Source organism: Buceros rhinoceros, unplaced genomic scaffold (genome assembly GCF_000710305.1).
Source record: "Buceros rhinoceros silvestris isolate BGI_N320 unplaced genomic scaffold, ASM71030v1 scaffold4523, whole genome shotgun sequence".
NCBI lineage: Eukaryota > Metazoa > Chordata > Aves > Bucerotiformes > Bucerotidae > Buceros > Buceros rhinoceros.
In genome coordinates this window covers 51,226-69,035 of record NW_010405245.1, presented here as the reverse complement: position 1 = coordinate 69,035, position 17,810 = coordinate 51,226, and the positions used below count along the sequence as shown (strand labels likewise).

General features: G+C 37.0%; 1 protein-coding gene across 1 annotated transcript in view; it reads left to right on the top strand.

The window, feature by feature from the left end:
• Nucleotides 1–1,407: 1,407 nt before the first annotated feature.
• The window catches only part of LOC104491255 (regulating synaptic membrane exocytosis protein 2-like), a gene marked incomplete at both ends in the record, with an annotated part of 61,898 nt that continues 45,495 nt past the window's right edge, over nt 1,408–17,810 (top strand). Inside the window, 2 exons of the mRNA XM_010133642.1 lie at nt 1,408–1,509; nt 2,654–2,720. Coding sequence (XP_010131944.1) covers nt 1,408–1,509; nt 2,654–2,720 — 169 coding nt within the window. The remainder of the gene's footprint in view (nt 1,510–2,653; nt 2,721–17,810) is intronic.

Sequence of the window (17,810 nt, the reverse complement as noted above, 5' to 3'; positions counted from 1 at the left end):
TCCTTTATAGCTGAGCAGTGACCGGAAATCTCAATTCTAGTTGTGATGTTTATTTGCAACATTTGTTTTTTGTCTGGGACAGTCACCTTTGCCTTTTTCTGCTGTTTTGGTTGCTGACGTTCTTGTTTTGAAAGTAAAAGTTGTGTAAGAGTTTCCACTTATGCCAGTTCCTAAGAAATTAGGTGCTTGATTTCTTTTACCCAGCATCCTCTTCAGGCATTTACAACACTGCAAAGAAAATGGCTAAAAAATACTAGTAACTGAGGGTGGAAATACAACATGGGAAGGGCATGTGATGTCTAATGTTGGCTTACAGGAAGCTCTTCCTTAAAATATGGATCTTGCTTTAGAGAAGTGTTTTAACACATGCTCAAAAATGCTTTTTGCTTGTAGTTGAAAAGTATTTCCACTGGTAGGAAAGAGTAAAAAAATTTTTCAATTTGAAATGTTAATGTGTACTGGTATCTGCTATTCTGAGTCATGAATAATGAACATGGCAGAGCAAAGGGCAGAATTATGCAAGTCATGAACTCAGAAGTCAGTTGAGAATTTATTTCTTCTGGAGGCATTTATATGGATTATGTTTATATTTTTCAATAAATATAATGTTAATGTATAATCAGATCTAGGAATTTAATGAACTGGTTTATATCTATAAATGACTCCATATTCTCCCAGTAGATAACAATATGAAATCAAATGGTTATGTGAAACATACAAAATGCGTTTCCAGGATAAATTTTGAAACAGTGTGGTACTGTTTTAAAATAATGACTGTCAATAATAATGATGAAGCAGATTGACAATCCTGTAATTTTTCTTTATCAGTTGCAGTGTGTTCTCCATAGGCTGCACAATATAGTGTAGATTTTCCCAAAAGTTCTAATGAGAAACAGGCTGGGGCTTTTGTGCAAGACTGGAAGAGCTAAGTAATAAAAACATACTTAAACTCAAGCAATAAAGCAGAATTCAATATCTGAAAAATGTATATTTTTAACTGTAAGCAGAACGTTTTCGTGATTAAGTTCTGGAACAATTCTATTAAAATGCAGCATTATGTGCTTACAGAAAGACCAAAAGTTTTGCGAATATTAACATTTGTGAGTATTAATATTTTGGCTTTTTAAACAATGTTACTTTACATATTCCAGATTAGTATAACCCATGTGACATTAATCACACAAGGTGATTTTTTCAGACTACAAAATTAATTACTCTTGACACATGACAGTGAGATATTCTAATTTTTACAGTATGTTATAAATTCCAAAATTACGGTTTTGTATATGAAGAAATGCATTTTTCCCTTCTATTCTTAAAAAAAAAAAAGAATAGTCCATGAATACATTTAGTGTATTTAATGTAATTTAGTTAATGAAGTTACTGCTTTTTGTACGATCCTTTCAGAGGACAGACTTTGGCCTGTTTAGGAGACTTGTTGACAGAGTCCCTTGCGAGACAGCCCTGAAGGATAAAGGAATCCAGGAAGGCTGGACAATCCTTAAGAGGGTAATCTTTAAGATGCAGGAGTTGGCCATCCCGGTGTGCTGTAAGACAAGCTGGAGTGGTAGAAGACCAGCCTGACTGAACAGAGAGCTCTGGCTGCAGCTCAGGAAGAAAAACAAAGTCTATTGCCCATGAAAGAAGGGTCAGGCCACTCAAGAAGACTGTAAGGATTTTGTGAGGCTTTGTAGAGCAAAAATTAGAAAGGCCAAAGCCCAGCTGGAACTTAATCTGGCCACCACCATAGAAGACAATAAAAAAATATTTTTTTATAAATACATCATCAGGAAAAGGAGGGCTAAGGAGAATCTCCATCCTTTGCTGGATGTGGGGGGACACATTGTGACCCAGGATGAGGAAAAGGGTGAGGTATTGAATATCTTCTTTGCCTCAGTCTTTGGTAGTAAGACCAGTTGTTCTCTGAGTGCCCAGAACTCTGAGCTGGAAGACAGAGATGGGGAGTTCAATGAAGCCACATAATCCAAGAGGAAATGGTCAGTGACCTATTGCACCACTTAGATGTGCACAAAGCTATGGGGATGGATGGGATGCACCCAAGGGGTGCCAGCTGAGGAAGCTGGCAGAAGTGCTCAAAAAGCCACTTTCCATCGTTTGTCAGCAGTCCTGGCTAACCAGGCAGGTCCCAGTCAAGTAGACATTAGCAAATGTGATGCCCATCTACAAGAAGGGTCAGAAGGAATATTCGGGAAACTACAGGCCTGACAGCCTGACCTTGGTGACAGGCAAGGTCATAGAGCAGATCATCTTGAGTGTCATCACACAGAATGTACAGGGCAAGCAGGTGATCAGGGCCAGTCAGCATGGGTTTATGAAAGGCAAGTCCTGCTTGACCAACCTGATCTCCTTCCATGACAAGGTGACACCCTTAGTGGATGAGGGAAGGGCTGTGGATGTCATCTACCTGGACTTTAGTAAAGCCTTCAACACTGTTTCCCACAGCATTCTCCTGCAGAAACTCTCTGCTCATGGCTTGGATGAGTGTACTTTTCACTGGATCAAAAACTGGCTGGATGGCCGGGCCCAGAGAGCGGATGGGGAATGGAGTTAAATCCAGTCGGCGGCCAGTCACCAGTGGTGTCCCCCAGGGTTCTGTATTTGAGCCTGTTCTCTTTAACATCTTTATCAATAGATTGAGTGCGCCCTCAGTAAGTTTGCAGATGACACCAAGGTAGGCAGGAGTGCTGGTCCACCCGAAGGTCAGGAGGTGCTACAAGGAGACCTGTACGGGCTGGATCAATGGGTCCTGCACTTGGGTCACAACAATGCTCTGCAATGCTACAGGCTTGGGGAAGAGTGGCTGGAAAGCTGCACAGCAGAAAAGGACCTGGGGGTGTTGGTTGACAGCCAGCTGAAGATGAGCCAGCAGTGTGCCCAGGTGGCGAAGAAGGCCAATGGCATCCTGGCTTGTGTCAGCAATAGTGTGGCCAGCAGGAGCAGGGAAGTGATTGTCTCCGTACTTGGCACTAGTGAGGCCTTGAACACTGTGTTCAGTTTTGGACCCCTCACTTCAAGAAGGACATTGAGGCGTTGGACCGTGTTCAAGGAAGAGCGATGAAGCTAGTAAAGGGTTTAGAGAACAAGTCCTGTGAGGAGTACCTGAGGAAACTGGGATTGTTTGAACTGAAGAACAGGAGCTTCAGGGGCAACCTTACCACTCTCTACAAGTAACTGAAAGGAGGTTGTAGCAAGGTGGGAATTGGTCTCTTCTCCCAGGTAACAAGTGATAGGATCAGAGGGCATTGCCTCAAGTTGTACCAGAGGAGGATTAGATTGGATATTGGGAAAAATTTCTTTACGGAGAGTGTTGTCAAACATTGGGAGGTGGTGGAGTAGCTTTCCTTGGATGTATTCAAAAGACATGTAGATGTGGTGCTTAGGGACATGGCTTATTGGTGACCTGACAGTTCTGGGTTAACAGATGGACTTGATAACTTTAAAGGTCTCTTCCATCCAAAACAATTCTGTAATTTAAAAAGGCTATATTTATATAAACTAAAGCCAAGGATTTTCCTAAGCCAAAAGGAAAAACTACTATATAAATACAATTTGAGAAATGCTGACCAGATTCCTGTTTAAATCCATACGTGCAATGCCAGCTGACAACTTTCTGCTTGATGTCAAATAAAGACTGAGAACAGGGTTTTGATGTTGTTGAATAGAACATGGTACCTGCTAAGGTACAAAGATCTTTTTTTAAATGGGAATGAATAATGTCCAAAATGAGTAAAAAATTATGTATATGAACTCCCAAACATTGCAGCACATTTAGGTTTTTCATTTTATTAATATACAGGCTGAGTAATTGAATAAGTTCATTTTATGTGAGACAGGTGAACTAGGCAAACTTTTGATGTAGTTTCTATTTTCCTAATTAGCCTACTAGAATGTGGCTTAACTCAAAAGCAAATGAGAACCATAATAAGGAGCTTTTTTTAAAAAAAAAAAAAAACTGGTGTAAATAATTAAGATTACTCTTGAAAACTAAATTCACAGTGTGATAAAAGAAGCTTCTACATAAAATCCTGAGGAATCTCAGTCCTGAGTGTTCACTTTTGAGAAGGCTTTTGCTCCTTTGTGCACAGAATCAGAGCCCATCTCTGATTACTACTTCCTTTGAAATGGGATCTGGATATAAGATTGTGATTAAGAACCACGTATGAATTTAAAAAAATTTCACTAACCTGATTGCACAATCAGCTGTACCTCACTTCCTTAAATATTTCCTTTGTACCAGTATCTTTAATTTGAGTACTCCATGATCCTTTTTCAGCAGGTATCTACCTTTTTCTTTGTGGAGAATGGATGGTATCTGGAGAAATGAGACATATTTATTCTTTCAGTTTTTACTGAAAGAGCCTGGATTATTGTAACGATCTTTTTTTTTTTTTCATCATCCTTTGCAGAACACTCATCATAGTAGTATTTGTGTAGTTCACATTCATTCCTTTATCTCTGTATGTGGAATAAATCTTTATTATCTTATTTTATAGACTGGAAATCAATGGATCACTGTCAGAACAAAGCTTAGCATTTAGATCCCTTGTATTTTGAGCTCATTGCTCATTACTGTTATGTGAGGAACTGAAGATTCATGTTGGTTAACCTTCATTATAATTGTTAGATTTCGGTTGGAGGTCACTTGCCAAAATTTTGGTTGAATTGACGTTCTATTCAGACACAAAGCATTTAAACAAAGCAATAGATCTAATTTTTTCCTGCATTCAGTTCACTTCCCTCTAACCCCCAGGCTTTCTTCTTTGACTTTCTGCGTGCTAGACTTCTTCCTTTGGTCTGTTCTGAGTCTTCTAAATTCTCAAACTGTGATACCCATTTGACTCTCTTCTATTAATACTTCTAGCTTTTGTTCATTTGTGTACACTGACTTCATATCCCTTTTGCTATGTTCAAAGCTCCCCTAAATCTACTTTATTTATGATTTATCTCTTCCAGCAGATTAAGTATGCAAGACATTGTACAAAGCTAGAGCTGGGAACAGGGCCTGATGTCTTCAGTGTAGAATATCTGCCTTTGTTATACAGTGTTCGCGAAAGAACAATCCACACCAGTGCTTCCTTGTGCTGTCCCTACCCTCTAGTTCTCCCAATGGGTACTTTTAAGCCAGGGGAAGAACTACAGAGTCTTGACATCCACCATGCCCATTTTGATGGTTATACAACCATTCTGAAAGTGTTTATTATCAGAATAGAAAGCTTCCATAGAGGCAAAAAAGTGCATAAATCTTGCAGAGTCAACTCTTTTATTATGCCTCTCATAGATGAGGTAGCTCCCATTCCTCAGTGTACATAAGCTGTCAAGATGAGGACAGTGGTCACTTTTGTCTTCTGCTACACTGTTGATTAATAACTCATAACCTACAGCTTACGGAAAAGTGGTGTTTGGAAAGCTTCCTCACCTTCTTCAGGGCTGCACAGAATTAAGTATGAAAGCTGTGGCTGCCAATGAGGGGACTGTGGTATTGTATGCAGTGTAGTGCTGGCTCAGGAACATTTCTCATGGTTTGGTAAAAGTGGAGACAACTGTTGTAGTTGTGCAAGTTTGTATTTAAAGTTGTTTTTCACTACCATTGCATTCACTATTATTTAGCTCCCATGGCTGATTACATGATGTTGATTGCATGTGACAAGATTTTTTTGAAATAAAAGAGGAAAAGTATTGTTGTAAAGGACACTTTAGTAAAAGACTGGGAAGGTTCCTATTGAACTTCTATTCTCTCTAGGAATAGGCAAACTCATATTAAATTTTTGGTGTATGCAGTACCTGGGATTAAAGAAAGAATGCAGTAAGTTTTTTACCTTTCCCCCATTGGGACACTCTTACACTTGGAAATACATGAAGGCTGGGGAACAGGGCAACAACCTTTATTGTTTCTGACTTTACTAAAATAAATAACAAATTACTTATTATGATTTGCTTATAAGAGAACAGATGTTGTAAAAACAAAGAAAAAAGAAAATTGTAAGAGACTGGTCTTAAAAACACAGTCATATACGAAATGTGAAAGCCATTTTTATGAGCCATAAGATCTCATTTGAGAACAGAGAGGAAAAAGAAAAGATACTGAATTGTGGCAGAGAAGCAGTTAAATTCTGTAACTGTTTTCATTGAGATATGTAGTTTGCCAATGTTGTTATTCCCAAAGCATATCATACTTGCCAGTTCTTTATCGGATTTGACAGAGGATGATCTAAAAAAAAAAAAAAAAAAGCAGGAACAGCAATGTCAGCCTAAAAAGTCATTAACTGCTTGTGGTGTTTGTAGTGTGTAGCTATGAGCATAGCCAGTCCTATGTTTACAAAAGAAAATCAATTCTAGAAATGGGAATTACAAATCACAGTCTACTATGAAATGTATACTGATAAATGTTAAGTGTCATTATTTTTACTTGCAGTATCACTAATCAAGATTTCATTTTAAGCTAATTTTATTGTCTTTCCATAGATACAAATAGTCCAAATTTACTTGCATAACAGTAAGCAGCAACAGAAGAATACTGAGATTAAAATTATTTCTAACCACAGTAAAATAAATAAAATACTACAGACTTTAAAAAAAATTACAAATTCAGGTAATACAATATTCTAATCAATAATTTTTTTTTATCTTATAGCTTATTCAAGGCTTTTCTTTTTTATAAAAGCTTGACTTGGACAAGGACCACAGTTCTTACAGCACAGCAAAGACGCTCTGTGGTACTTTGTCTGTGCTGAGCAGACACGGGCAGAAAGAAGAGTGTTTCAGGGAGTTCTAAGAAAAATTTGCTGAGCAGTCTTTCAAGGGACTAATGGGTGTGTTTTCAAGTGTCCACTGCCGGACTTAAAGCAGAAGAATGATCCTTATGTTGTTTACAAGTCAGCTGGCCACGTCTGCTGACGTCATTGTGGTAACACCTCTGCCAGCTGGATCCCACAACTATTTTTTTCACATGGTGACTTTTGAAACATTTTCCGTTGTTATCCTTGATATAATTGTAGCAAGAATGAGTTATTAACCTTATTTGGATCAGTATATTTTCAGTGTCTGCTTCAGAAATGTGCAGCTTCTACTCTGTGAATGTAGTTCTTCTACCTGGAGAAGAGAATGGTGATCCAGACTCATGTACGCTATTTGCTTCTGAAAATACTTGTGAACTACACAAATTACACTGGCTGAAGGACTCTTTGTGCAATGAGAGTCTCCATAATGTAGGACCTGGTCCAATTTATGGGGTGAAATTCCCTACTGTTTTTGCAGGCATTGAGTATTATGACTTTTTTCCTCCTTAAACCTTAACTTTCCAGAAACTTAAAGATGACAAATAGAGGATGTGAGGAAATTTTCCACAAAAAGTAGCGAAAAGTACTGACCTTTTGCTTAAACTCATTCTGGAAATACTTAGTCTCAGGAGATATATTTTTGGATAATTGTGATCATATAAAAAAAGGATACGAAGATTAAATCCCTTATGTAACTTTTATTACAGTTTCAGCTACCATGAAGGCTATAATTATGGGAGTAGTTCTTGTTGACTGTGGAAAGGTCCCTGAGCAATATACTTATTTATGTATTCAGCTAAATGAAATAATTACAGCACTGACATCAACCAGCTATTCCTTTGTGGAGTCTTCTTCCATTGTTCTGTATTCTTTTGAAATCATGAAGATACTGAAAATTACAATTAAGAAGTCTGCTTTTTATCATTAGTATTCAAAATTAATTTTGAAATGTGAGTATATCCATACCTCACTCTCTATATTATTTTAACAATCTTACTCTTGCATCTCCACAAGTTTTCACTAACTATATTGGTTCTCTTTGAAGACCATCCTTAGACAAATTTTATTTAAAGGAGGTTTCCATCTAGTTTGACATGAGTAGTCCTGGATGGGTGTTGGGAAGAGGAAATTTTTTAGTTATTGTTTTAATCATGTAACAAAATTTAATGCTTGTTTGGTAAATCGATTTTTATAAATTCTGGTCATTTACTAAGCGTGAATATAATAGAGCTGCTGCTGCTGATATAATAGAGCTAGTAAAAGACAGAACTACAACCCTAGAAATTACTGAAAAAAGTCCGCTATTTCTCTAGTTTGACACTGAAAATTGTTTGGAACATTTCACAGTTTTCTCTTCTATATGTGTATGTCAACAACTCATTTTAAAAGAGGGTGAATGTAGCATCCACTTGATTTCATTATGCAGACAGGCCACAAAGAGAAATTCCTTGAATTTAATCCCGACGCCTGCAGAGCTACCATACTCTGAGAGCACCAGAGAAATGCTCATTAACTGAAGAAACAAAGATATTGATTAGTTACTTATTTAATCTACGTCCTTTGTTCTGTGCACAGAAGATGATTGTGGTCCTGGGGGATTTGTATAGGGACTAAATTAATGCACCATGGCAAACTAAGTCTCCTATCACTCATACCTTCTGATTATTTCATTTTGCAACCTAACATTCTTCTTGATGTAACATATATGTGAATTTTCCTGTGTGTACATATGAACATATATAGGAACAAAATAAGATTGACAGTGTAAGGCATCTTAAAAAACAACCACAGTCACTGGTATTTTATTTTTGCACATCTGTTCTTTAAACTGTAAACCAGGAATAACAGATCATTGCTCTAAATTAATTTGATTATATAGTATCATGCAGTTGAGCCTGTGCGTAGAAGGTATGAAACTAAATTTGACAGCTCATTATGATTGTTACTTCTGGAATCCACTGGAGTTTCATTTTCAGGTTTTCTGTTCCTCTTTAAGGAGGTGATTAATTTCCTTCAAAGAAGGCGTTTTGACAAAAAAACATGTAACAAAACTCAGAACAATTGGTGTTTTCATGTGCACCAAATTGCTTTCTTTATTGTGACTATTAAAGGGAAGATCAATAATTAATGATCCAATTACTAGTTTACAGAGGCTTTTATTGCAATGTCAAGGTGATGAAAAACACTCACATGCTGATTTTTTGCTGCCACTGCAGCTGACTGAATCAGCAGATGCACTGCGTGTTTCTAGACCATTTGTGGTGTGTGTGCAGCCAGGCATGGATGAATCTTTGCATTTACTGCTCTGATTAAGCTCTTCTTTCTTAAATTAAGTAATTTTGACAGTGAAGTGAGCCTGTGTTGTGTCTACTGCAGTTTAAAAATCAGTTTTGAGACGGTAGCAGGTCGAATCAGTTAAAAATGACACTTGTTTAGACAATCAGAAAGACTGTTATTAGTATTTCACGTGTGAAAGGTTAGATCAGGTTTAAGGAAAAGAACTGCTATGACTTGTACTGAAATGGCGTGTTTCCTTGTTACAATTAGTTTAATCTTATACTGGTGATGTATACCACAATAGTTGTATTTCCCTGCTGATTGTTAGGTAGAATTTTAAAATTTGCCTATGGCTTTTCTGCCTAATGCAAACTGGGAGTTACAGACAAGAAGATAAGTCATCTTAACTCCTGAGTGGAGGTTTGCTATTCAATGTGCCTAGTTGTTCAGGTGTGTAATACAGAAGATTTTGTTTTAAAGATTATTCTTATTTCTGGTCTAATGTGTTTATTCATCAGTGATCAAGACATTTAGAGTGAATTTAGAGTCCTTCTCTGTGCCCACTGAGAGCTTGTAATAAGTTATTGGGAGTATCATCCTCAAAAATGTGGAGTAGACCTTTTTTGCATTACCCCTTCCGTACAGCTGTCCTTATATGACAACGGCTATGTTCAAGAGTAAAAGTGGAGGATATTTTTTCCTCCCAAACAAAACCTAACAACTGGACAGAAAAAGGCAATGGTGAATTGGAACTTAAATATTGGTTTGATTATTTCCTAAGATTGTTTTACTTCAACGTTTTAAATACTTCTAGGTTAAAATGATATATTAATACTTTTATTATTATATTAGATACACAGATACATTATTTGTGTGTATTGGTTATCTCATACTGAAAATAACAAGATGAGTGTTATTTGAGACCACTTTTTAATAGCAAGACGTCAGTGATCCCGTCTGGAAGTAGTAGAGAGAAATGTAAAAGATGTGATCAGTGAAACAACTGGCTGATCCTCAGTCATAATATATGGTTGGCTGTTGGGCTGATGATGGAAATTGGTTCTAGATAATGATGTGCTTATGGTAGGGGGCACCTCTATGTTAGCAGTGTCTCCTTTCATTGGGGTTATCTCTGTGATTTCAGGGATAAAAATATAGAAAGCTATTATGAAGAAATATATTTAAGTTTCTTTAAAACTTAGCAAAGAAGATTTTTCCTTTCCTTCCTGACATGTTCACTATTTCAGCTTTACTTGTGGTTGATTGTTCTCTTGATAAAATTAATACAGCTCTGTCATGAGTACAACTGACATCCTAAGGTTATGTTCTTGTTTGTGAATTTGACATCCCATCTCATAAAGAGTCCATTCCCTTGCTGTCTTTCATGGTCTCCTGTTGTCTTCACTTCGTAAATTTGAGGCTTAGTAATTAAGATATGCTGATTCAAAGCAGCTTAGGGTTCTTTTCTGTAATAATTAGTGTTGACATCAAAGCACTAAAGCTTGAAAGTAAATAAGTAAATAATGTAAGGGGTTAGTTTTTCTGCATTTTTCCCCATTGCTAATAAGTATTCAAAGGATCTATGCTTATGTATACATGTTGAGAAAATAAGTATGTATTTTTATGATTCGCATAGACTTCAGCTGCTCTAGTAGCCTTAAATGTATTATTTGAAGAAAACATTGGCATAGACTCCATGCCAGCAGATGCCCATTTCTAAAAGAAGTTAAAATGCACCTGGTTAAACACTGCCTCTCAAAGGTAAAGAGCTCATATGTCCGTCCAAAATGTCCAAACAGAAATAGGTTCACATGTAGGATTCAATGCATGTGCAGTAAATCGTATGCCCTTGAGTCTTCCAGATGACAGGCTGCCTTGTTGGAGCTACTCTGACAGTCAATTTACTAAAGTCACAACTTCACGATGTAAAAACAGTGTATGTCTGTGGACAGAGGAATATAGGGTAAGCCAACACAAAGAGAACTGTATAAGTAACTATACCTATTAATGCTAAATAGAGTTTTCCTGGAGCTGCTACTTCAGTTTAACCAAGCCTACTTCAGTGAGTGTAAATAAAATGGTAATGAACAGAAAAATCTAACATAAATAGGTATCATGATCACACAACGCCCAAACCTGTTTCTTAAACATTGCAGCTGTTTCTCACAAATTTTCCTACTGCTCCAGTTATGAACCAAGTTCTCTTCCAGGGTGCTGTAAGGCTTGTTTCCAACTGGCTTGTCAGCTTTTACTGTTGCCTTGCTGTTGGCAGCAAAACAGTTGAATTTGTCTGGACTATTTTCAAAGTCAGAGGAAGGAATCAGTTCCCAGTTGTGCAGCAGCTCCTACACATCCTAGAATCATTGGATATTCTGTGCTTGTATGACAGAACTGTGCTTCCTTAACAATTATTTCCCAAGGTCACTCATTTTTCTGAGCCAGTGATTTGGGAAATACAGGTTTTTTTCTCACCAGTTAATTCCTATGTGCATTATATCCAAGAGTTTGTTATCTTTCAGTAGATTAGTCTGTGAAGAGAGGTGGGCTCATTGAGGACACCTAACTAGGCTATCTACTTATAGTTAATGGGAGTGTTGATCATCACAGTGTTTCAGAAGACTCAGCTGCTGAAACAAGGGCCAGATACGGGGTTCTTTAATGGCAGAAATAAGTTTTATTCTCCCCTGCATTTCTAATAGTGCTTGTCTTCTCTTTATATGGGTCCTTCATTCCAGTATGGGCAAACTGGTATTGGTGATACTGGTTCCAAGGCTATTATCGTGAAGAACTTGCAATGAAGCTGTCAGTTGGAACTCTAGGGTGAAGGAATGCATTGCAATGACAGATAAGCAAGGAGGATGTGTGACATGAGCCCATGAACACATGTATGGACTTTGAAGATGTGAATAGGGAAGGAAAAGGAATATCCTATAAGAAAGGGAATGAAAATTTTGACTATTTAGAATAATAATATAGTAATAGCAAATTGCTTTTGATTACTACTTCTGGGCATGATCCACAAATCCTGTCTTATCTAAGCTTTCCAAAGTGATTTTCCTTTGTATTCTGCTGAAGTAATTTCCTTTCCCAGGCATAGGCTCAAAACTTCCTACAGAGAGAAGAAAAAGAAGAAATGGAAAAGTGAAAATGCCAGAAGTAGACTCAAAAATACAATTTGTAATAAACATCTTCCTAAGACAAAGTTTTAAAGACTATCACACAGGAGAGAAATCCATAGGATATCATGTTTAATTAGTTCCAGTTTTCCCTGATCTTATTAGAAATAGAGTAGCAGGGAACATATGACAATGGTGTGCACATCTGAGAAACCTGAATTAATAAGGTATGAACATTAATAACGTGTCAACTGACAGTGGTCAACTAGGTCCCTAGGATAAAATGTCTGGCTGTTTCCCATGACTTCTTAACAGTACTGGTCCATTTTCTTGGTAGCCCAAAGTGTGAGTTTGTGTACTGGATCACATGATAGAGGCCATGGCGTGACATACAGGGTCACACTCCAGGTGTCATATGAGAGGCATGGCTGTAAGTGTATGAGGTCATATAGGATGTGCTGGGTGCTGTGATTAGAAGCATCTCTTTCAGTGGGAGTCTGGTGAGTGTGGACTTCCATTAAAATATTGTGGTGTTTGTTTTTCTCTCTTTTTTTTTTTTTCCAGTCCCAAGCAGTAAGGCTCTCAAGGCCTTTCAGTAGAGCTCTTAGCATAGGTGTCAACTGATTTACATGGTCAGAGCTAAGTGCAAACATCAGCGTGTAGTCTACAGTTTCCTTACCACTAATGAAGATTGGTGCATTTTCCTCCTACTTACTACATTTCTCTGTATTTCATATATAAGTCAAGTCTGTACTTCATATCCTTTACATAAAGAACAGCTTCTCTCTTTTATTTTGGTAGGACCAGATCCTTAAGACGTTTTCCTAGACCGTTCCATTTTGAAAGCTGACAAATCCAGAGGAATAGTTGTTTCCAAACAAGAAATATTCAAATGCATGGTAGGAACTTTCAAAGCCTGCAAGAAGCAGCTTCCTTTTGTCATCTGTGCTCAATCTGCGTCAGTGACTCTGTGGAAAAATATTCCTGTGCTTTGTGTGTTCCAGGCAGCTTTGCATCTCTTCCTGTGGCACATGCTAGCATGTCCCTGAAGTGTCCAGAGCTAACAAAGCACTCAGATAATCACCTCCAGGGAATTTTGGCTGTGTAGCTCCTTTTTGGAGTCTCCCACTGTGTGGCAGTCTACAGAGGTGGTATTGCAAACACAGAAAATACCCTGCTTAAATGAAAGTTCTTCAGTAGCTGTAGTGCACTTTCTCCTTCTCTCTCGAGTCCATCTGGTAAAGGGCTTCACTGGGAGCCTTGCAGGGGGGAGGGGGTAATAAGAGCATCTGCCATTGACCAGGAGCTGGCCCAACTCTAACCCTTGACACAAGGACATCAAATGACATGGGATGTGCTCTGCTCGCTATAGTCTTATGGTGAAAATCAGCTTGGAGGGAATATACTCACTCGATTGCAAGGCAAAATCATTTGTGGTCTTGAGTAATCACACATGCACAATCGCTGGCTCATGTATTCAGTAGGTAGTATGTATTCAGCATGTGGTATATAGCAGAATTTGAAGATATATGATCTGTCCTTTTCAGCACTGAGATATGAATTTGAGGAAACGTTTTTGGTTTACTTGATTCAAAGCAAGATGATGTTTTTAATTTACCAAGGGAAGAACTTTGCAGTTTGGATAGGTCCTGGTTTAGGCAGAAATGGTGTGGGTCATCCATATAACCTATGTGAAGGTTTTGGGCACTTTCAAGCCCAAATGACTCTGTATGTATAGAAGAGCCAATTAAATTGAGCATCTTATACCTGAACTGTTTGGAAGATAAATGGTTTTAGACTTCACAACACTCAAGAAAGAGTAGACATGTATCATGTTGGTTAGATTCAACTTATGTAATGCCTTTTAAAAGACACTTAATTACCATATTTCTGTGTGGGAAAGCTATTCTAAGCAAAAAATACGTAATCAAACATTAAAGTGTAAGGGGAATGGAAACTGACTGGATTTCTTTCACATATACACTCTTCTTCAAGGTTCCCATTGCTATGGGAAGTTCCCATTGCTATGGGAAGTTCCCATTGCTGTTGGTTCCTGAGTGGAGAAGAAGAAAATCTTTTCCCCTGCCTAGTTGGTTTTGGCTAAAGAAAATGAGCCAAATAAACTAAACATCAGTAAGCTTACTAAAGTTTCAGCTTAACACTGTCTATACAGAAAGGCTAGGTCACTGATGCAGTTTTTCTGCCAACCTCGTTTGCCCATGCAAACTTTCCACATACACATAACACTCACTGACATTAATAGGAGCAGACCTCACATATGTCCTTTCTTGTATCCAGCTGCACTCCTGAGCTCATGAGGCATCTGAATGCTCTTCTAATGACATTAGCTAAGATTGTGTCTTGCTTAGTAATATATTAGTTCTTTTTTCCATAAAGATGCCTTTGATATTATTGCTTATATAATTTATCAACTAGCCAACAATTTTTACTGAGTCATTTCCGCTGCACACCCTGAATGCACATATTCTCAGTGATGAAGCTTCTCCTGTTGTTGAAGAGAAATATCTAAGAGACCAGGAAGGGCTTTCTCTGGTAGTCAGAAATAAAACCACGGTGTTTTTGTTATGGAAAGATTATGGTTTAATGATTTTTCTTGTAGGAAAACATAGAATTCTATGTCTTACAAGCATTTTAATTTTACGAGATTTCACAATCCATTTACTTAATCAAGATTTTAATATTCATAGAACTTGGACTGAAAAATTCATGTCCAGTGATTTTATCAAGTCAATCACTGTACCTCTAAAAAGTGTAGGTGTACTAAGCAACACATGTCTCTCATAGAAATGTAATATGCTACAGGGCTTCCAGAAAATTACCCTGGGTATATTTTTGTAAGTTTAAATATTTTATTAATAATAGTTTGATTGCATTTTACTAACTTTTATAGTATTTAGATCTGTCATTTAGATGTTAATACAGTGTTAAGGGCAAAGTCTAGATGATCTACAAGGACTTTATAATTTGTAATTTCTACCACAATTTTTTCGAAACATAGGTACATATTATAATGGAAAAAGAATACAGATATGAACAAAACAGTCTTTGGATGGAGTTGTTGCTTATCTTCCTATCATTTTAATTTTAGAATAATTGGTATTTACTGTGGGGTACATCTGAAACAGAAAGCCATCCTTTTACATGTTGACTGAAAAGGAGAAGGAAAAATGGTGGAACAAGAAGTGGGAGTGCTTTGATCTCAATGGGCTCAACTTTGTGTGTGTTCCTATGTGCAAGTTTAGGTTTAGGCTTAACATTTGATAAAGAGTTGCTGCAACTGTTGCAGTAAATTGAATCAATTTGATAAGTTCCATGAAAGTTTGAAGAGTCCTGAGTTCTTTCTGTGATAATTTTGATATTTTCTTGGATATATGAATAGTTGAGACTGTGTCAAAACAGAAATTCAGGGTACTAGGATCCTCCTGTTGAAAAGATGATGACCATCTGAATGAGTTCCTGGGACATCCTTTATAAGCCCTGGAGGAGAAATAAGACATTTTGGGCATGATGAAGGTATGATTTATCTCACCGAAAGTACGCATCTAAAACAGGTCAAATGAACCACACCTTAAAAAGTTCTGTTTCCATCTACTGATTGTAAAAGGAACATAGGCTGATTGATTCAGGTGTACAGACCTGTGCAATAAACATCCAAAGTCTGGGTAGAAGAATTAGAGGTCTCTAGATTATTTGAGAGTTGGCTGTAAAATTTTTCTAACAGGATTTAAAAAAAAAAAAAAAAAGATAATTCCCTCCCCCCCACCCTGGAAGCAGAGAAAAAGGGGATGAATTAAGGGTGTTTAGATTATTTGAGAGTTTGCTGTAAAATTTTTCTAAAAGGATTTAAAAAAAAAAAAAAAAAAGATAATTCCCTCCCCCCCACCCTGGAAGCAGAGAAAAAGTGGAAGTTCTATAGTAGGAAAATAACCAATATATTTTATTTTTACTGTGTAAGGGGAAGTTTTTAAAATTTCAAGTTATCAGTCTCAATAACTTAATATGTGATACCATGCCTGTACATGCATATTGTGGACATGCAAGCAGCAACTGAAAATTGGAACGGTTTTTGGTGACTAGGTATATGCACGTTTGCAGGGGAATGTGTGTATGGTTAGTACATCTCAGGGGCCTCAACTTTTCAATAACTTATTTTCCTATTTTTAAGAAGTTATTTTCTATGTAGACACATAAGTGAAAGTTCGGTTTGATAGGAATCCTTGCTCCTGACAAATTCATACAAAACTGTATAATTTATATGGGAAAATGCATGAATAGGAGAGCTGGCAAAGTCATGATGGGTTTCATAAAGTACAGGTAAAATGCTATGTTCACTGTAGAACAGCAATATTCCTGGATTCCTTATGGGTGGTTTCTTATGGATTATAAGTGATAGTCATGATTCTTGCTGAGAATTTTAAAACCTTAAAAAATGACAAGTCATTTGCAGTGATGGATTCGTAGTGCCTAATGGTAGATTTCTGCAGCTAAATTTGGTGACTTCAATGAAAATATACCATTTCTCAGAAACAGGGATTAAAATCAGTGAGAATGATCAGTTTTAACTGTTCTGCTCATAAACCCCATTTTATTTCAGTTCTCTGCACTTAGAATTAGATACCAAATTAGAGGGAACCAAATTACAATTTTTTTTAGTCAGATGTTGGGTTTGGGTACAATGGTTGTATTGGTGACAGAGAAAACAACTGCTGGGAAAGAAGAGGATGAGCTCATGTGCCTTTAGTTCATTCGATTAGTGCTGAGAAGTCGTCATTACTATAATGAGATGAGTTTTCTTCTCTTACAATCCATTTTACAATGTATTTTAAAACCAGGATTTGTATAAAGAAGCAGTATGTAAACTGGAGCTCTTGCTATCTTCAGGATATCTCTAAATGTGTGTTTATGCAGTAAAGACTAAATCTTCGTGAGCTTATTGATGATTTCTCTCAGTTCCCCTGAAGCAATGTCTTTGGAGGCAGAGGTAAGACAGCACTGGAAATTCCATGGCAGAAGTACCTTTTGCAAAATGTTACTAGTTTTCAGAAGAATATTTATTTTCCCTTTAGCAGGATAGCCAGGCTTTTATCTGTAATACAGTCAAGATGTTGATGGTCATGAGAAAGCAGTTTGGGTGACAATTTCCCATTTTAAAATGTTACCTTCCTTTCAAGAATCAAGAAACACAATTAATACATTTACAGCAAGCCTATGTGTTACTTAGAAAATATGAATGAGTTAAAGCTTGAAGATAATTTTGTGAGGCCTTTTAACCACAGTTTTTGTGAAATCAAAGGATATATAATATTCTACAATGTTTCTGCAAAATATAAGGGACTAAGTTCAGTGTCCTTTTGTAAACAAAACCTTTATATTCTGTACATTTCCTTCTTTAAAATGAAAATAGGGCTTGATTTTATTTTTCCATATAGCATATGCAAGTCTATACATAGAGGAAAACAAGTGAAAAAATATTATATTTCTCATTGAGCATAATATCCCTCTGAGGAGACTATAGTTCACTTTTCTAAAGCATATATTAGCTTTTCGTAGCTTAGTTTTAAGGGGCTGTGTCTTCCCATCCTCTCTATAAGGATTTCTG